Source organism: Phalacrocorax aristotelis, chromosome 3 (assembly GCF_949628215.1).
Source record: "Phalacrocorax aristotelis chromosome 3, bGulAri2.1, whole genome shotgun sequence".
NCBI classification, from domain to species: Eukaryota; Metazoa; Chordata; class Aves; order Suliformes; family Phalacrocoracidae; genus Phalacrocorax; species Phalacrocorax aristotelis.
The window spans coordinates 84,497,274-84,519,089 of record NC_134278.1 but is presented as its reverse complement, the minus strand read 5'-3'; the positions used below and the strand labels follow the sequence as shown (position 1 = coordinate 84,519,089).

Genomic DNA, 21,816 nt, shown 5'->3' with positions numbered 1-21,816 from the left:
CAACATTTAGAGCAATGCACAGGATCTAACTGGAGCAAGTTACAGCTGCGCTCAGAGTGACATAATGGAAATCAACATATTTATAAGATCACAGAATGTTATTGTAACCTCCATTCTCATTAAGATTTCTCTCAAATACCTGAAGTCAATGTTCGCTTCACTCAACAGACCATTCTGTCCTCAGAAATGATAAAGAGTATTCACGTTTCTAAAACACAAACATACCTGTAAATGCCCTCCACGAGGATGATAATTTTTCTCCATGCTCTGCAACTTCGAGGCTGCCCATATACTACTGCATCCCTCAGCAACTTCTCAAGGCTCTCCATATCTTTATTTAAAAATAAGAAAAAGGAGGAAGGAAAAACATTAACAAGGTTTTTTCTAAAGAACCTTTGATTTTCTACTGGGCACTATTTTTTCCTATACAGAAAAAGACAACATTATAAAAATGTGTCTTGAAGATAAACTTCCTTTATCAGTAGGAAAGGCTCAATGATTGATTTAATTTGCACGAAGGTAATCTAGTGACCAGGAGAGTTACAAAAAGCTTCCAGTGTGCACCTTATCTGGGAAACTTGCAGAAATTCCTGGCATACATTTTTATTTAAAGGCAAAAGGAAACCATTTTGCTTAAGTACTGAGGCTAATTACCAGCAGTTCTCTGCATGGGTTGCTGATACTTATGCCTCAAGGGTTCCTGAATAGTGAGTTTTTGGTTGCTTTCCAACATCACCACGGGCTCATGAATAACATGCATGGCTTCAGTAAAGATTTGGATTAGGCTGCGTGAAGCACATCACAATGGCAGCAAGAGAAATCTTGTCCTTCTGAAGAAGGAAAGTGAGTGAAAGACTGCTGATGAGAGAGGGAGAGACAAGTGGATACAAGCACATGGCATAGATATACTAATTTGGTGCCAAAATGCTTGGCATTGGCAGGACTTCGACATAAGGAGGCCTGAAACAATGTTAGAAACCTAGCTGCTGTCTCAAAGGCTGAGTGTTGATTATCTAATAACATTCTTGAAGGAAAGCACTGAAGTTTTGAAAAACATGGGAAAAGCAAGAAAAAACATCACAGGAATAAGGGTCAGACCAAATGTGACTCTCAATGCAGAAATCTAACCAGCATTCTGGTGTCTGCACATGAATGAACACTCTCCAAAATTAATTATTCAGCAACTTTTCAGGAATCTGGATTGACATTTCAAAATGTTTTCAAAGAACATCTTACAGAGACTCATAATACCCCAAGGAACACTACAAATCAGCTCAAATTGTGAGTTGAAAAAATCAATGACATTTTTTCATGGCATAAACCCACTTTTTGAGCAACACATTTTAATGCAGTCATTATAACCTTCTAAAATAGTACAAGGTTGATTTTTAAAATACAATTATCCCAACTGAAGAAAATACACCTCAGCTATATTAATGTTGACCTATAGCTTGGTTTCCACCTGACTGGAACCAGGCCCTTTGCACAGTAACTGTTCATCATGCATAACCTGTGGCCTGAGAGATGGTTGTGATGTGAACCCTTCCACTCTGGCACCTCACCTCTTGCTAGTACCATTTACTGATCTCGGTGAAAGACAAATTTCTTAGAAACACCTGTGCCACCGCACACCTTACCGTGTCATCGCTTGATCTAGCTAGACCTTGCTATAACTTACAAAGCACAACACATGCACGATAAGTTGCCCCTTATTTCAATGGTGCAATCATCTGCACAGCTCAGTGAGCACCGGGATGGAAATGCTATTATGAATAATGCAATGCAGACAGGACAGTTACCACTAGATGGCAATCAAGGAAATAAAAATTCCTTGGTGCTTTAGAAGGGGAATTTATGACCTAGCTGAGCATTTGCAGTATATGCATATTACATAGAAGAGAGCTGCTCACCTTCTTTTTTGTTTTGAGTAGATAATATTCAGAAAACCTTTTGAGTTTTGAGCATTAAAGGACAGCCCAGGATGACAGAAAGCTTCCTCAGACACTCTAAGTAAAATCTGGGTGCCCCCTTTTCTCCACTTCATTATTTCTTTACCAATGTAATTGCCATCTAAATCCTTTTGGGACCTTTGAAACCCTCCTCTGAATCACACAGGGTCTTCCAATTCAGTATTCTGTCTACATGTCAGTCCAGATTGGTCCTAGACTTCAGGAAAGTCAGTTTGCCCAGCCCTCTAAGCTAAAAGAAAGGCTTCAAGATTCAGTTTTTTAAACATATATTCCCATAAAAAGAAAGAAAGGAAAGATGAGATGATAGAAAGAAGTGAAATGTATATAACTCTGTTTAACAGAGCTGCTTAAAAAATACATGGATGTGAATAGCTCCTGTGTCCAAACTAGTGTGGAACATGAGACCGCAAATAGGGAAGAACCTCTCCAAAGGATTAGTTTGCCTGACTTTATGCATGACAGTCCTGCTGGACTACAAGCTAAGCACACATCTGTTAGCAGGATCAGGGCTATCTCACTTTGGTTTTGATGACTCATTCTGAAAAACATGTATGTGTGAACCTTTCTTAGGTCTGTAACAGTCTACGTAATTTGTTTAGGTGCAAATGAGTTTTATTGACCTTTTTACTTTGTGCTTTTAGTGCCTCATTTGAAAAGGGGAAATTTGGAGGAAGAGAAAATCTGTTACCTGTAATCTTCCCCTCAAGATGCAGTACTCTCTGTGTGCTTGTTTCCAGAAAGTGGGATACACTGAATGCCACAAAACCCCCCCCCAGTGCAATCCCAGGTGGCTTTTGAATATCAAATTATTTGCCCATTAAATATAGTTAGATTGTGAAACACTGGGACATTGAGATGATAAGTTGCACGAGTCCATCTTGAATAACCAGTTATGGGGAAAATAACTGTCCTTCCTTGTTTGACTACCACCAGCTCAGGCTTTTCAGCGGTAATCGCTAATGACTGTTCACCAGCCCAGGAGGTGGTGTTAAGAATTTCACTTGATTAGTTAGTCAAAGCACAATCAAATCTATCTTTGTCTCAGTTTCCACCTTCTCCCTATGGCATATTGTCTAGATACAGAAGATGAAGTTTCTTAAGAGGGAACAGTGGATCTCAGGTTTTTTAGAATTTAAGATAGACTTGTATTATCCTTGTTTGGGATCCTTCAGAGTTACTTCAACAGAAATACCAACAACACAAACTGCCAGTGGGTTGAAGCAAGCCTGGACCTGGGTGGGCAGCCATGTGTCATGCTGCCTCCAGTGCAGGTGGGACTCCAGGCTCCTGGAGGGGCCTCTGCTCTCTCCCAGGCACGGTCAGTGCCTCCTTGCAGGGAGACACAGTGCCCCACCCCTCATCCTTACATTGCAATGCCAGGGATGTCATCACTATTCCTCTGTGTGGGCTGGAAATCTCCTGCATGTCAGCTGAATAATTTTTAATTAAAATAAACAGGCTACTACTCTTATCACATCACATTCTTCTTTTCTTCACCTTGTGTTTGCCACTCTTATTTTCAGTTTCTCCCATTTTGCATTCTGATGCAAGTTCATGGAGACTCTGTGGCTACCTGTCCCTTCTCAGCCTCCCAAGCAACCACCTCTCCCCTGCTGCAGTGCATCTACTGCAGCATCCTCTCTTGCTCTCTCCCAGCCACTGGTACCTTTCCTGGTCACTCTCCTTTCATGGGTGACTCGAGTGGCTAGCTCCAATACTGTCCCTCCATGCAGATCCCTAAACAACAAAGGGAAGTCACCACAAGGGTTTCGTTGATCTAAACAGTAGCTGTAGGGCTGTAGAAGGTAGTTTCATTCTAGTGAAAACTAGTTTTTGGAAAGTCCCTGCCTGCTGGCACAGCTTTGAAGAGCAAAAGCATCTTTAGACTAATTTCCCTCAGATCACAGCTTTGAATATCTTCGTTTGGAATGGGGTGGTGGGAGCGGTGATTACTGCAGCCACACTAACAGTCTGAGACTCCCCTCCATGCACTTCAATAAATACATATCTCTGTGAAAGTAAAAAGCACTTGCTCAGGAAAGATTCCTATTCACACTTGGCAAGTCAGACATGTCTTTCTCAAATCAGAGAGGGCAAATGCAGAGACAGCACGCTAGGAGCAGGATACACCAGTCTCCTCTCTGCGTCTGTATGTGTCACAGGGAAATACATGCCAAACTGGTTTAGGCTGCGGTCCACCTATCGGTGCAAAAATCTTGTCTCTGATAGTGGCCAGAGGCTTCAAGGAGAACAAAACCTTGTGGGAAATGTGCCTTTCATTATGCTCTGTAATAGCTATAACACTGTTCTTCCTTCTTAAATTCAAGGGCCACTTACACCTTTGGAAAGAAATAAATAAAGGATCCATTTTGTACTAAGCCACTGCAAACTCTCTGGTTTTTGCAGAGATTTGTCACTAATTTTTACCTGTTCATTTCTCTCTTTTGTTTCCCCCTTATTTTATTTGCTTGCTTAAAGGCATGCACTTACAGTTTTCCCACTTTGTACTCTTCTTTCCTTCTCTTTTGCTAGAGAATATATTTGCACTTTAAGGTGAGGGCCTTCTGCTCTCTAAAAGTTTTTTCACTGTTAGCTACAACTCCTACAGGTATCCGTGTTTCCTCTTTAAGGTGTCCTCATGGCACACATATCTGAACTCCAAAGCATTAATTTGGCTGAGTAGACTGAGCAATACCAGAGCTGGATTAAGGTAAATTCACAGCTCTCGTCCAAGCAGGGAACCATATTTTGTATGGAAACCTGAACAGCTCACACCCGCATGACACACTTCTGTCATCAACCACCTGATTTGTGAGAACCCATAAAACCCCTTACTACTTTCACAACACTCTGAAAAGGTGTGTGAGAAGAAGCTAGGCATGTACTAGTGTGATTCCCATTTCAGATGTGGATTCACGCACTAGATTAGAGGCCAGATTTTCACCTAACCAAGGTGCTTGGTTTTGCTCTCCTTACAGTATCACTTATTCTGATTGCATGTTGAAGCACCCTTGCAGTGAAGAGAACTGGAAATTTTTTTCCCACATGGCCTGATTTCTGTGTGTAGTCACAACATTCACACAGACTGCTCATGCGATTGCAAATCTAAACCTAAAAATGTGGCTGCAGTTGAGTTGCTTGATGCTACATGGAAAAAGTGCAGTAGAATTAGAAAGAAGAAACTAATCCTAAGCCTTGTACAGCACCTTCTTATACAGGCTGATATGAACAGAATTCACTTGGATGTAGTTAGTCAGTAACATGCTCATCTGTCCACTGAATGAACAAAATAGGTTCTCACCAGATACCAGAATGAGACACAAAACTGCTGCACCTGATACCAATATGACTCAGAATTTCTGTGACAGAAAACCCTTGATAAAATCACAAGCTGATTAATGGTTAGCTGTAGGGTTTTGCTTTTCAAGTTTTATTGGGAGGGTCAAGGGATTTTCTCTAATATTTAACCAAGATAAAAGTCAGAGGTTCTGAAAAAGTGCTTTAAAATATATGATATTAATTAAAAATTGTTTTAGAAATAAAAAAGAGCAGGTAATAAGTCCGTCCCTGGGCCAGGAAATAAAAATATCCAAGAGTGAAGCCCCCATATAGCTGAAGGGCCCCCATGCAGGTCACCTGGGGAGTGTTGGAGTGGGTTCCTAAAGCCCAGGCCTGGGTAGGGGTAACATCAGACGCCTTCTGGCACAAAAATAACCAAGACCAGGCCACTAATGCCACAGAGGTGGGGAGATGTTTTAGCCTCCCACCTTCTCCCACTGCCTACTAGTTGCTGCACTGTACTGCTGGCTCCATTACAATTGTAGAAATGCAGCTCTTTTCTAGCTTCCTAAATAAATCCCTGACTGGAAAATGGTAACTCGGAATGCTGCCCACACCACAGCAGGAGAGACAAAAGGTAGATGCTTTATGGGCAGGTCAGAACTATTTTAGCCTACTAAACACACTTCCGCATGAATTTAGGACTGCTCATATCCTAAAATAAAATAAAAAAAAATATCCCCCTACACCCAATTCATTAGGGCAAAGGCTCCAGGGTGGTGAGCTTTGCTGCTAGTATCCACAAAAACTCACAAGATCCTGGAACAGAAAGTCCCTTAAAGGCCAAATACCCTGTAGATTACTGGTGTGACCCTGTCAGGGTGAAGACTAGCAATACTGGTAATGAGAGCCCACAGGAAGAGAATGCCCTGTTCAGTAGTTTTTAGTTACAGGGCTGAAATGGAATATTCTCCTAAATGTCTCTCACATAGATGATCTGTAGCTGTGTGCCTGTGCACTTCTCTCAGCCCAGACCTCTAAATTCCTGTTTACAAGGAAGGGATTGTTCACTGGAAGGCAGGATGCAGGGCTCATTCCCACATCCAAATTAAAAGGGACTTATAGATCCATAGCACATTTTTGTTCTATTGGCCACTTTAAGGCTTGAAAACCTTCTCATACACCTGTGCAATGTTTTTGCAAAAAGGAGAAACGTCCAGATGCCTTTTATTTTACTTCAGAGAAGAACAGAGGTCTAACAATTTCGTCTGTTCTAGAAAAACTATTTAGACTTTTTGTGAAAAGTGTGATGCCTAGGACAGCTACCTACTTATTGACATAGACTTTCATTCACTTTTGTAAGAAACTTTTGTAATTATATTATACATAACTAAGGTAATAAGTAGAGTGTAGGGGAATAGACAGGGATCGGCGACCGGAAGATCACATGATGTGACGGAAAGATAGACTCCTCCCCATAGGAGTGGCAGGAACAGGAAGCGCAAGAGCTATATAAGCGTGTGACGCAGCTAAACAAACGGACATTTTGTATCCATCATATTGATGTCTGTGCATCACTGTCCCCAGGGTGGGTAGAGCCCTGTGTCCCGGAGATATGCGGCCCAAGATAAGTTCTCCCATAGAAGCGTACAGCAACAGTAGAGATTACTTCTTGGCTTACTAATGAAATAAACATAATTATTTACTTTTGTGTCATGACAAATAGATCCAGTATTACAGATTATATGCTTTGAAATAAAATAACAAAGTTTTACAGAATTAGCTACAGCATAGCCTTTGAAAGGTGAACGTGCTTCAGTAGCAAGTTCAAAATGGCAGAGTTTATTTTCTGTGAAATATTTTTATCATAGAACAAAGTTTTCTATAATTTTCCTTTTAAAAATAGTTTTTCTGTAACAGGGCGGAAAAAGGGAGGGGAGAGAGATTTACAATGTCAAGCTGGTTAGAAAGGGAGGTTACTAGCACGCGCCTTTGCATGTTTTTTTGTATAGTATTCAGGAAGTAGCTTGTTCAGAAAATATACCATTGCTTCACTAAATTGTTACATAATTATTCCTCCTCATTTTGATAACCATTTATAATAACTGCAACAAACATTCACACCTCACCCTTCTCCCAGTGTCTCTTCTACACATGTGTAACCAAGGAAATCGGAGCCAAAGTAAATATGTTCTAAGCAGTTTATTGAGGGTATTACCCAGCAGTTCAAAAGAGGCTGATGTAAGCAACAAGGAGCAATGGAAAAAGGGCTGCTTTCTCAAGCTGCATTCTAATAGCAAAAAGGTAACCTCAAATTCTGCTGCCTGATTTGAATTTAGTTTTGAGTCTCCTGCACAGAAAGGGTGTCTCGGGCACTAGCAGTGGTACCACTTGGCATTCCTTTTACTGTCTTTAGTGTAGGGCAATACTGGGTTCAAACAGCAATTTTGTGTAACTTGGCATAGCTCCAAAGTAGGTGAGCCAACTCATGCCACCACACAACTTGGCTCTGTACATACAGGTGAGAATGAAATGTACATTAAGCCCTAATCCTTTTCGGGATAGGGCTCAGATCTATTCTTTATATCTCCGCCTTGCTGGAGAATTGTTCCAACTGCTCGTCAAAGGGCCCTAGCCAAGCCTTTGACACAGTAACATCCTCCAGTTGATGCCCAGGGCCAAGCTCTTTAATGGGTCATTGAATTCCTGATATGAAATGACAGACATCAATCCCCTGTCCTTGGAAAGAAGAAGCAGAGGGTATTGCCTTTTCTACTAGAATACAGAGGAGGATTTTAAAAAGTAAGACAAAACGCATTGTTACCCGATGCTGAAATTAATGCTTATTAGAGATCTTCAAGTGGTAACTCAAGGTGCAAAGTTTTCTACTCATTCACAGGGCCAATACAGCATAAACAGCCTTTCTTTTGCATCAAGCAGTATGACACTTATAATGGCTTAATTCACCTTATCATAAGCATGAAAATGACAGCACTAACATACACTGACAATTTGGGCATGTGTGCACATGTCTGTACATATGCTATATATCCACACATTAGCAAGAAGGATAATCTGGGAGCACAAGCAACACAACAAAACAAACAAGCACCTGCTTAACTGAAAAGAACTGTCCCAACACAAGGTGGAAGTTTTGGTTATGTGTGCCCTTATTAATTTGTTGTACTGAGTGTGTCACACTACTCCCTGACAGATCCACAGAGGCAAGGCCGTCTGCTTCATTTTGGGTGAAACTGTGCGTCCTACAAAGGCAGTCTGGCTGGATTACACTCGCCACCACTATCCTCCCCGATACACACCCTGTTTTCTCCAAAGCAAAAGGCACATACCTACATTTCCGGACATGTGATTTTAAAAGCTGTTGGTGACATGTAATGCATGGGTATGATTAAGGAAATGTTCAAAAGAAAGGACTTTCTAACCATGGAGCTATAACACACTGAGAGACACACAGCGAGCCAAGAGGGAGCAAAGTGCTCTCCAGGTGCAACTTAGGTTAAGACTCAAGGCCTGCAAAACAGTGATGACAAAAGTTGACGCTCAAATTCCAAACAGTATTTGCATAAGTTTCTACAGTTTCATTCTGAAAATAAGTTAAGGTGATACCTCAGAAATGGCATACAAGACTGACTTTGGCAAATCTGATCTCTAATCTAGAAGGCAATGAATTTTTCTAAAGCAATCTGGATAGACTTCCACTAATGTATGCCGAGTCTGTTAAAGGGACCATCTACATTTTCCAGTGCTGGATTAGTGGGTTTTTTTGGACAAGTCACTACTATTTTTAGGTTCATACATTATTCACAAAAGAACATCATCTTTAATTTATCTTTAAGTGCAAGCAGAGGATGGTTAGGTATCAGCTTCTCAGGAGCGGAAGAAAATATTGGGGGATGGTTAGAGACCAAATTCCTTAAAGCAAGAATGACAGCTCAAAGTGATGCCTTTGCTGCTTCCCTAGCAGTTGAGAGTAATACACTCCTCAAACTGAAATGTTCTTCGAAACGCTGTGGGAAGCGACACAAATCAGCTGGGCTGCACGCAGCGTAGAGGAGTGGAGAGGCTGAGAACATTTAGATTTGGGTAGGGAGAGGTCGCCCTGCAAGACATGATGTAAACCCATTTGAATGAGATAAGGCACTGAACTAAGGAAGAGTTGAGAAAAGACTGGTATAGCAACCATGCCTAGGAATCCACATTTGTGAAAGTGAACCAAGCTGGGGTATGCTACAGGCTAATCTATGAATAATTACTTCTGTAAAAACATTCAGGTTCAGATGATCTTTAATTCTTGAATCATCTTCAGAAATTGCTTCTTGCCCAAATTATGAATAGATATTAATTATAACAACACCTTATATTATAATTATAGTGTGCTTTTCATTCCAATGGATCCTTAGGCCTTTTATAGCATATGCATAACTGATTTTTGCTCACCTCAGGGCTGAACAGAACACTTAATAAAGAGAAGGGACTGTATTAGCTATTAACAAAGGTGATCAGACCTCTTTATTAATTCCTCACCAGTTCTCTAGTTTCTTAACCTCTGTTGCAATCACTGCCTGGTGGCAGCAATGGGAATGGAACGGGGAATTGTGATGGGGAAAGAGGGAAAAGAACAAGCTTTTGTCATCAAAGCCATCACAATGTCTCTGACAGTGACCACAGCAGCATTAACTAAATAAAAGTTAAAAAGCATGAGTATTTTAGAGGATAATGATACGACTGCAAAGTTAATGTGATTTCTATACTAAAATTACACTTCAAAGAATATTTGGGATGACGCTTTTGATATATCCTTTTGCACCTTTGGGATAGCCCCCTGGGAATTCAGGATAACCATTTCAAACTAATACCACATTAATGTAACTCTGGTTGCACTGAACCTGCCGGAAACAGAGCCAGGAAATACAGAGTATGTTTTCCTAAATATGTTTGTCCTATTTTGGCTATAGTAAAAATAACAATAAAACCTTTATGACAGCACACAGTCATTCAGCATGTCAAAAAGACAGCAATGAGACTAAGACTCTGGATTTTGAAAATAAGGTCCAACCTGATGGGCCAAATCATGCACAATAGCAATTATAATATTACACTATTAATTTTTCCCCATCAGAAATCACTCATAATATTGAACAGTTAATCCTTCTGCCTGGACAAAAGTATTATCTGGAACTGACAGCAAAGCATGCATTGAAAGGAAGCATTCTTGCCTTTGAGGTGTGAACAACTCTGTCTTTAAGTATTTCCAACTTCAATACTCACTATTATGCTTGAAGATTCTAATAGTAGCACCTGAAAGCCTTGCACCAAGAACAAGAGAAGTGTGGTTCAACTCATCACTTAAAATGAGGCAGCCCTGTGGAGAAGGAGTACAGTAAGCATCTGCATGAACTGGGAAGCTCTTAACATGCATGCGTATGTGTGTCAGCACACACGTGTGTCTATGCTATAGCACTGCACCAATTAAGCTGTAAGTATTAAACATGAACTGTATTTTCTGCCACTTTTCTGAAGGTGCCAGGACCCACTGAAAAGGCAGGCAGAAACTGTAGGATCAGATTCTCAGATATTCCCAGGTGCTGCAAAGGGGCCAAATATTTCCTCTAACTGGAAAGTAGTGAATAACCCTAGCACAGATTGACTACTTTATAGTAAAATCAAGTGATGTTGCTTCCTCTATCCCCTGTCTACAGTCTATTTTGTGTTGCAAGGAAAATGCAGTCACCACGCTATATGTAAAGACTGCATGACCATAATGTAAGGAGAAGTAACACTGAGGCTGGACTGACATCAACACTTTGGGCTGCAGAAATGAGATCAGGACAGATCAATGCCTCATAAATCCCACTATTAATCTATTATCCCACCACTTAATCTATTAAGATGTGAGTGAAGCCTAGGCACCAGGCAGAGTCTTCCTCTGGTAAATGCATATACAGTTCACCTGTAGTACAGTTTTCATTAATTACCTCAATTGAAAACTCATTTTATTTTAAGAAAGAAAAATAGAAATGCAGGAGAAATAACTTTGTATATTATATTAAAAGGAGCCAGGATTCACAGTTGAAATTCAAGCTGGAACCATAATTTAACTCTGCTTTCTATTACACATCTTGTGCTGTGGTTTCATTACCCAAAGGGCAATAAAACATTAAGTAAATACTTATTTTGGAAACACAGATTATGCCTAGGTTGAGATACTCACAGAAATCTGCCTAGAGACTGGTATGCAGAACTAACAGCAAGAATATATACAGCTTGACAAGAAAATGTAGCTGCTAGCCTTAATTATATAGGAAAATTTAGGAATAAATCTCCCCAACATAGGGCAATTATACAATATCTCTAATATATTTATTTTAATACTATATAATATTAACATACACTAAATTGTTATAGTTATATTCTATATAGTACATATAGTAATTTCTTTATTTGTGCCACTTCTATCTAAATATCCCACCTCTAACCAAGGCCAGCTAAGTGAGGGAAAATTATTTTATAGCTAAGCAAGGGACAAGTATCTTATGCTGTTATGTGTCTGCAATTTCATAAATTTACCTTTACTAATTCTCTGCATCTGTTCCCTTTGAAATTGCTGGATTACCTCAGCACTGTTGCAGACTGAAGTTCATGTTCTGGGCTGAAGCAATTCTCCCTGCCCAACCCTTGTGTACATGTATTTTATAAATCTCTTGCAAAGCTGGATATCTTCAACAGTGAGTGACTTCACCTCTAGGCTGGTGCTTCAGAAGAAAACTTGATCATAAACCACAATGAGTTCTCTCCATCTCCACCAAGAGGGAAATACTGTTTCACACTTACATGAACTGAAGAGGAGCTACCTGCTTTCCCAGCTATCTGCTTGTTAGGTCAGGAGTTGTGATTGGCAGGATGATGGATTTTCATGTCTTTGCCTTAGGTACCCCAAGTTGCAGATGAAGTCCCTTCAACACCAAATAAGAACCCCACTTTTTAAATATGGCCACAACTTTAGACTTGCACTTGCTGCCAGCTTTCTTTGCAGGGCTGGCTGGAGATCTGTCCATCAGGAATGCTTGACACCCTGCTTTCTCGTTTCTGAAAGCGTTGTAAAAAATATCCTAATCATCATGTTTCACCACAGGCAGCTGGGCAATATCTCTGCAAGTAGCCCAAATACTTCATCCCACAACGCCTGAGAAACACGATGCAACATTTACTTATTTTTTAGGGAGAATCAACCTCCTTAAAAGAAGCTAAACCTCCATATCACTCATCCTTAAATAGATTTTAGGTATGTGTGATAGCAACACCCAGAGCTAGAAAAAATGATGGAGCAGCATATTTAAGGTCACAAGGCTGTCAGCCTTGCATTCCTGATATCAAGCTGTGTTCCTCGATCAACCATTTCCACTTAATCACATGCTCAGAATACTGCAGCAGTTGTTAAAGCAATTAATAAGTGATTGTTTTATGCGTTCCTTAAGGAAGTACTCACCTTCCCAACAAGGGCTGGAATATTCATCGAGTTAGTTGCAAAGCCCATGCCAAACACCATAGCATCTTCCACACCAAGGAAGGTGGCCACAAGTTTCTCTAGTTCTACATGTTTGTCTAGGGTGCCTGCAGAAACAAGCACAGGGAATTTTAAATCTCATTAAACTGTGGAAGTTATTAATTCTAAGGACATAAAGCATACAAAAGAACAGGCTAGAAGTGTGTCATTAAGCTATATGACATGAAGTTCTAATGAAGGTTTTCCGTTTGTATCTTGTGCATGTGGGATAATGCAAGAAAAATCAAGGATGCAAACCAGCTATAACTAATGCCAACAAATACTGTTGCTGTTAAAGTAGGAAAGCAGTTGCTTTGGGAAAAAGTTTCCTTTTTCTATAACAACTTTTGACATAGTTTATTCTGAAGGTAACTTTTTGCCTTTTCTATACCTGCAATGAGGACAAAACCACCTCCTTTTTATAGGAAATGTGGGACAAGCATCTTAGGCATTCCTGAATTCTCTTTGGATGTGAAAGCAAAAACTGATGAAAACAAAATTCTTCCATTTTTTCTTTGGTGTCTACCTATGTGATTTGATATTGATAGACAAAAGTGTTCTCCACCTTTTTCTGCTTTGGAAGGTAAAAGCTATGCCACTCTCCATAACTGATGAGAGCTCTCCTCTTTTCTTCCTCTCAACAGTCAACACCTCCTTTATTGCACATTACTTATCTAATACTAATGCCTGGAGTCTCCAAACAAATAAGGTACTCCAACTAGCCAACAAAAGCAATATCATTCCCACCCAACTCACAATGGAGGATGACAAAATATAAAAGGCAACAAACGAGAGTCGTGTTAGGAGACTGAGATAACAAATAACTTTGAATAGTAATGAATCATCTCAACTTGCCAGCTCTCTAGTCTTTGGTTGCCTGGCTGTGCATTGCAGGTACCAAGGCAGAAGGAACTCTTACAGGATGATCTGTGGGGAAGAAAAGAGAGTGGCCTGTGGAAACAAACAGAGCATTTTCCCTATGAATAAAGCTGTAAGGAGGGAACAGAAGGAAAAAATTAGGGAAGTGAATATCTCACCTCACTTGTGCTGCACAAATTGATGCCACAGTAATACAGGCAAAGTGAATTACAACTGATGGGAATGAGAGATGTGTATTCATTGTGATGGACAAAGAGCAGATAAATGGAGGAACGCAGAAGCTTGGCTAGACTGTGTCAACAAGAATGATTAGTCAAGGAAGATGATCTTACCTTCATCATGGAGGAAAGCTCATTAAAAAAAATAAAATAAAAATGGCAGCAGTACAGTTTCAGCAGCAGCACTAACTCAGCTGATTACAGTGAGTAACCATAAAACGAAAGCGCTTTCATTTTTTTTTTTCTTATTAAATATCCAAAGAAAGTATGGCATTCACTTAGAAACAGAATGTGAAAACTACCATGCAGGCAGGTGACTCTCCAATAGTCAGAGAGATACGGAGCAAGGATCATGTAGCTTCTGGAAAAACCTGGATTCCTTGGACAGTAAAGAACAGTGGTGCCATGATTTTGCACAGAGCCTGCCTGGGTTCTGCTAGACCTGCACCTACTCCGACAGAGCTTCAAGAGCGTCTCTGCACTCATTGTATCACATTGGGTGTCCATGGAGCTGGGTTGTCTCTGGCTTTGTGCTCTGATAAGTCAGGTAACATGATGCAGAAAATTTGGCTCTGCAGAACCTCCAGTAGATGTGAGCTGACTCTGCGTGAGGCTCTTTAAGGATGGCTATTTTTTGTATTTGAAGAACCCAAGATACACAAGGATATGTGCTGGCTCTGCACACAGCCACCACTTGATAGCCAAGCTCCATGAAATACAAAACCACACAGTGTTTCAGAGTTGAGTCACTCACTGGAGATGTGTGTGAGAATCTACACCTTAACTTGTAAACCCAGTAGGTCTCAGGGTGTATTTCTATGGTTAGTCCTTTTTTTTTTTTTGCATTTTTTGCATTTTGGGGCCAGTTAATCTTCAACCTGGTTACAGCACTCATTGACACTGAAGGTTCCAGCATGGTCAGCTTCCCTAGTGTTCCCTGCAGATGTTATATTGTCACTTGAGGGCTTTGGCACACAAAGATAAGATGAAGTTTGAAATGGAAGCTTAAAGACAACCACACTATGGTCACAGCTTGAATTAGAAGGTGGTTTGTGACAGCATGAGAAACAAGCAGCATGTGCTTTGCAAGGCAGGCATTTTAAGGCATGAGAAGATTGTCCCTGACTCTTCCAGGGGTTAATCTGACACTACTGGGCTGGAGTTAAATTGCTTTTTGGGGTTGCATCATATGTTTTCTGTTTTTACAAACAAGAAAAGCCTGACTCACTACAGATTATTCTGTTCAAGTATCTACTAGATGAACCAGAAAGGAACAGCACATATTTGACCTATTCTTGTTTATTTTGTGATGGTGAAGAATGAGACATTCTGAAAGTGACCAATTCCTACTTATTATTTACTAATTGTAACAGAGAATGCAGATGATATTGTATATCACTATTGCCTACAAATCCTGGAATAAAAATTGTAATCAATGGGGGTTTGGTTTGCAAAACCAAAACCTGAATGACAAGGATTTGCAAACTGAGTCCTAGTTTTGAATTACTTTAATTATAATGGCAATATTGTAGGTGGTAGGTGAGGTGATACAGAAGCAATACAATACACATCAGTACTGACAATGGGAGGTTCGTAACAGCGATATAAATTGCGAAGATCTGATAAAGCACATCAGCTTGCGTTTTCCCAGGTTCAAAGTAAAACGGGTATTTAGTTAATAAATTATATATTTAGTTAATCATATCAGAAGATTTCTCCAGTATGGGCCAGTCCTTGGACACCATATAAACTGCACCAGTTATATCACTTCTCTCTACTGGAGGAACCAAGGGGTCAGCTATGGCTCTGCTAGAATGAGGCTTGTCCACTAACATTCCTAGCTGGTCACAGCAACCACCCCAAAAGCATAACAGCACCACCAGACAGATGTAAATTTAATCTAAAGGAACTTACACTGGCACAAGCTGCCACATCTCAAGCTACGTAAGACAGACAGTAATTACACTGGTCTTCATTAAATACAACCTTAGCGGTGTCAAGTCAGGTTATCATGGCTCTTAAAATGTCTTGCATTGTGCTGGATTCAGACCAGCATCATGATCTAGTGAATGAAAACTGGTATGGTTATCTAGTATGCTATACTGGATATACTTTTATTTATTTATATATGTCTATATATGTATATATACTTTTATTTATACACTGTATACACAGATACCTGCTACACTTGTCCTATATCTAGACATTAGAATTTTTCCCCATACTCTACCTGCTCTGATTTTTATGCCGATTACAGCTTGGTTTGTCCTGAAAAATAAGGATACAACTAAACAGTGTATGCTATCTTACTGGGAAAGGTTTAAGACAAAAAGGAGAAAAGAGAAAGCTACCTGCATCTTTAAGAGACAAAATGGAATACTGTCTTTTGAAAGTTACTCCTCCCCACTGAACAGTTGTATGCAGTAGAGTACAGCAGGTATTACTGTGTTTTAAGATTATATAGGTGTGGAACAGAGCAAAATACCTAAACTTCCCAGCCACATTTGGAACTTAGGGTCACAAACTCACTGATAAGATATTTGTCAGAGATTAAAAAATAGTATTACTGAAACACATACATTTAAAAAAAGCAAGATTGGATGAGTTATTACTAGAAGGATGACGAAACAGAAGATGTAGAACTTGTATTATTAGATTACACTGTTCTACAAGAGTGGGTGATGCAGATGGTATCACTGTCCTTCAGAGCCCACTACAAGAGCAAAGCCTAAACTTGTAGAATGATACATATTGGCAAGACAGAGGGTGAGAAGCACACGGTAATGTTATGTAGTTGCCTTATTTAACACTGCTAGTGCATAAAAAAGCCTGAAAAGTGTGTTTTGAGGAAGCATTTGAAAGAAAGGAATTGCTTAAGCTTTCTTAATGTTGCTACCAGCTGATGGGGCTTTCATACCACAAAGATGCTGCAGGTGTCATAGACATAATAGTGTACCTGCGTAATTTACTGATTCTCAGAAGAGAGCAGATTCATTTTAACAAAACTTCCAGTTTAATTTAGATCTTCCAGTTTTGTTTGCCTTTTTCCTTTATAAAAACATAAGGCTAAAACTTATAGTTGAAGTCCAGACCCTTCACGCCAAAGCCTGGATGGCACTGTCTTTAAGTGTCTAAATAATTGAATGTACATAGACAGCATTATATATTTGAGACATTTTATGTTTTAAACAGGTCACACAACCCTTAGTTACTCCTGATGCCTTCAGTTCCACCTGCCAGACGTTGGACTGTCCAGAGCTTAATGATGCTTTGCAAAGCATACTTTTGCTATGGTAAAATACCAGGAACAAACTTGACCCTTTGATCATAAGTTGGGTCAGTTATTTATGAGAAGGTTGGCACATAAAGCAAAATTATGTCAGTAGGAGATGACAAAGGAAAATTCCTCTTGTGAACTGTTTCCTAATATATACCATACCCTATCAGAAAATAGCTAAGATTATGAAATAGATATACACACATCAATTCTCATTTATATGGCTGTATTCCTCCTTAAGCTCCTACTTGGAAGCTGTAAATTATGGGAATGTTAGTTCCTTACCTCTTTCTCCTAACTGAAAAATGGACCATTTATTTCTGTGTTTGTACCGTACTGAGTTTAAAACAAGCTCTGGCCCTAACTAAAGCTTTGAAGTGGTATAAAAGAAAGAACGTCCAAATAACTATTTTTACCTTCTTGAAATGCTGCTAGAAATTCATATTAGGCCTTAAAACCTAATGGAAGGAAGTGAAGGGGATGGAAATACTTTTGTAGTTTGAACGTTGACACAGGTTTTCAGATTGGCTTTTCAGAAATCAGATCACAATCAGCTCTAAAAAATCCTCAAATGAACAAAAAGCCCTACAACTCTGTGCAAGCTAGGCATTAAAAGGTAATCTCCTAAACATGCCCTCCAGAATGAATCACCCTGCAAGTGTTCTGTGCAGGCTCCATCTTGTCTTTTGGTCCAAGACATAATCACAGGAGAAGGATTTCAGAAGGCAGGAATCTTGCTTGGCTGCTTAAACAGCACTAATGATACATTTGCTCCGATTACTCAAGTATATAATCTCCATAAGGAATAATGGTGAGTTAGATAAATAGAGTAGTGGAACTACTAGCTGCTCCTGTGACAGCCCCGTCACCGCCCTGGTGCTAGGCCTAGGAGTGTTCCGGGCATGATAATCTGGCTTTTTTTTTTTTTTTTAGTGTAACATTACTGATTTTATTATAATGTGCAATCAGAAAGCAGGAAACAATGGTAAATAATCATTTGCATACTTCTCCCCTCATAATTTTAAGCTACGTTGCTTAGAAAAGGCTGACTATAAACATGACAGGATGGGCTCAGACAAAAGGCTTGTGAGCCTGTCTCCAACAGTCGCTAACTCCCACTGTAGCCATTAAAATACATTGATTTGCATGGGGAAAAAAGAACTTCACATTCAAGTTGTCATTCTTTTCACTATATGGAGGGAATACATGCTATTTCAAATTTATTTAGATTCCTGTTTGTTAGAATTTTTATTAAGCTAAAAAATAACACTTTTGAGAGGAAAATTAAAATAAATACAAAATAAAGAAAACATAGTATAGAGATTTTTTGGGGGTAGTTTGCATGAAATACCTGAATGTTTTGAGTACTCCAGTTACGTGAATAGCTGGCTGCAATTACTTAAATCCTTCAACATGTAAGAATTATTGTGTCTCAGACCAAACATTTATTTCTGGAAAACAAAACTTCCTGCTTTTTCATGTCCTAATTGCTTTCTTGACTTATAATGAAGTAGCCAAAGAAATAAAAATAATTGACTTTTTCTGCATCTTCAGGAGAGATTGCTGCTGACAAAAGCTGTTTTAATTTAAATTACACCCATGGTCACTTTTGTCAGATACAGCAGGTGCGGATCTCCCTGTATCCTCCCTTGGCACCTCACACAGTTAATGCATCATCTTTCCCTCTGGCTTCAGTAAGTTTAACTTTGCCATTCTCAGATGTGCGCAGATGCTCTTGCCAGTCTAGGTGAATGGTGCTATCATTCCTCCCAGCCTGTCCCTCTGGTCGAGAAGGTCCTCATTCTACATATCCAGCTGCTCCAAAATTTTCTGAAGGATCTTACTCATGCTTAAATTTTCACTGACAGGATCCTTCAAGGACTAACTCCATCCCGTGTACCACACAGAACTGAAAAATCTTTAATCTCTAAACTGACCACGATATCAGTTTTTTTGCCTTCTGCCAACTGTCTGCAAACAACCACTTTCACACATTCACCCAAGCTACTGCTCTTAGAAGACATGTCCCAAGCATATGTGCAACTCTTTCTTCTTGATCTCTTTTAAGTGTCTTCCTTTAAGGTGTTTTTAATCCTAATGTCCTCAGAAACACTGAAAAGAGCCAGGTTACTGCTTCATTAGTTCCTTATATGCTACCTCTATCAGAAATACTCCCCAACAATATAAAAATATGAGTACGTGCACGTTCCTGATTCAGGGCAAATTTGTATGATCATTTGCAAGTGCACGGGTCCGGTATTCATGATTGTACAGCAATGGCCATAGGCATATAAGTAATAATATAAATTAATACTAAACAACTAATTACATAAAATAATGCTAAACAACTAGTATTAGAGGCACTGCGCCACACAAAAGGTCCCTTTTGCCCATAATCCTTCATCTGACAGTGGTCTTGTTTTGAAGTCTGAGGACGAATGAAAGCAGGACAAGCATACATACAGTAGTATCCCAGCTTCTAACTAATTTCAGCATAAGGACATCCTGAATCAGATAATAGTTCTGGTATTTCTAGTAACTATCAATGATCTCTCTGTATGTGGCCAGCATTCCCTAGAATGCTAGGGAGTGTAAAGTTTTAGCATCTGCACCCTACTTTGCAATGAGTTCCTCGGGTCTGCCAGCCTCCAGTGTGAAAAGCTGCCTCCTGTATTTAGATGGAAGCCTTCTACCAACTTCTTACAATACCCCGTAGATCTTGTAGTGGAAGAGGCAATAAACAGCCAACCCTGACCACTCTTCCATGCCACACATAATTTTGAAGATTTCTCAGATTTCCCCCTTTAGGCTCTTTTGAGCCAGATATCACGAATTTCTGACAGCTGAAGACAACTAGCTCAATAGTTCTTAATCAGAAGCTGTTGGAGGCCTTGGATGATCCTTTTTGCCCTTCTCTGACACTTTCCAGTTCTGCTAAATGTTTTTGACCAGAATTGCATGGAGTACTCAAGAGGACAGCAAACCACATCTTTATGCAGTAGGATACTGAGGTTCTATGGTTGGCTTTCTGTTCACTTCCTAATAATTTCTAGTATTTGATTTGCCTTCTGACCACTGAACAATTAAGCTAATGTTTTCATGAAATGACCACTTACAACCCCAAAATCTTGCTCCTAACAGATAATAGTTAGCTTGCTCTTAAAAAAAGAAAAATATATTTCTTTCAGACTGGAAGTCCCCCAAGAGCCTAAAGAATGTGTCTTAAATGACACAGTTATGTTAATAAAGTGAGTATTATTATAATTAAAAAAAAAGCATGGAATTTAAAATGGAGTGAAAAGCCTTAAATCTTTCATGGAGGACAAATCTAGGAAGACCAGCCAGCTTCCAGTGCTTTTGTGCTTAAACAGGAATGTCTGTTCAAGTGGCATGTGTGTTATTATTTTAGAGAAAGCATGAACAGGGCTTTACAGTTTTCACTGAAGTTAATTTCTGAACTATGTTTACACACAGGCTTAAGTTACTTTTCTGGGAATGTAAAATAACTATTTTACATTTAGCAAGGTTTAGCTTCACTAGGTTTCCTTAATAAAACACAGTTTTGCAAAGATATAAACCACCATGTTAAAATATCCATATTAAGTTACTCTGAGAGCAAACTACCTGCAACAACATTCTGATAGGACAGCATTTTACACCCACTCCACAGCCTGCACAGTTATAAGAGGAGTTTACACAGAAGACCACAAAGGATAGTTTTACCATCATGTATTCTTTCAAATATCACTCACGTTAATTTTATTTGTTTCTTCTTTGTTTTTACCTCTCTCTGAAATCTTCTCAAAGTAGTGGAATGACCCTTCTCAAAAAAGAGAGACTATCACTGCTTTGAGACAGATCTTGGTAAAACCCCAAACATGCCAGACACTTAAAACGCACACAAGCAGGACACTCTTTTCAAAGTCAATTAGCTTGAAATTATAAATATGTTCAAGTGCTGTCTTGGATTAGGACCCCACAGACAACTGATAGCCTTGGCTTCTACAGATCACTTCATTTTTACTTCAAATCACTTTAGCTCAGCCACACGATAACAACACAAGTTTTGAAAAGTTATCTGCCCATGAATAAAATCATTCTGTTCTATTTTTTTAAGATGAAGATGGTGAATGTTCGTTAAAAAAGGTAAAGACCTTTCATACAGACCCTTCCCTACCTCTCTCTTGAAAGTGTATGTCTATATATATTTAACTCAGATAGACTTTTTCAAATCTGCTCACCTGTGAACCAGAATAGAGCTGAAGCAGCACAAGGGGGTACAGGAAAAACACCCAACTCTTAAGAAGCTATTTCCTTAGGTTGTTTGTACAGTTCTTGGTAGTAGACACACTCCAACAGAGCCAGGGCCAATAAAGTAACCATTGCTCAGTACTGCTCTGTGGAGCAAACTCTCTCTTCCCTGACTACACAAGCACAGGCTCTCTGTTAGCTGCCCAGGGCAAAATGCTAAGCCAGATCTTAACACCCTACTTTCCTGTTTTAATAAGTCTTGATGTCCAAACTGCTCTCTGAAATGCAGTCCCTAAATGACTGATATTGATGAGAAACTGTACAATGTTCTTTTTTTGTAGCCCATTCTTGCATTGTGAATGCCTGAATGAAGTTCCT

At 39.5% G+C, this 21,816-nt stretch overlaps 1 protein-coding gene across 8 annotated transcripts in view; it reads right to left on the bottom strand.

Moving 5' to 3' along the window:
• Nucleotides 1-21,816, bottom strand: part of SPTLC3 (serine palmitoyltransferase long chain base subunit 3) — a 114,981-nt gene that overhangs the window by 54,782 nt on the left and 38,383 nt on the right. For 6 of the 8 annotated variants that reach the window (XR_012659754.1, XR_012659755.1, XM_075088238.1 and 3 more), the window contains 3 exons: nucleotides 12,757-12,881; nucleotides 10,539-10,632; nucleotides 226-331 (listed from right to left, as the gene is read on the bottom strand). Coding sequence is in view for 6 of the 8 variants with exons in the window: in XM_075088238.1 (XP_074944339.1) it covers nucleotides 226-331; nucleotides 10,539-10,632; nucleotides 12,757-12,881 (325 nt within the window). In the remaining 2 variants the exon portion in view is untranslated. The remainder of the gene's footprint in view (nucleotides 1-225; nucleotides 332-10,538; nucleotides 10,633-12,756; nucleotides 12,882-21,816) is intronic. The other 2 variants (XM_075088239.1, XM_075088240.1) reach the window with 1 other exon arrangement.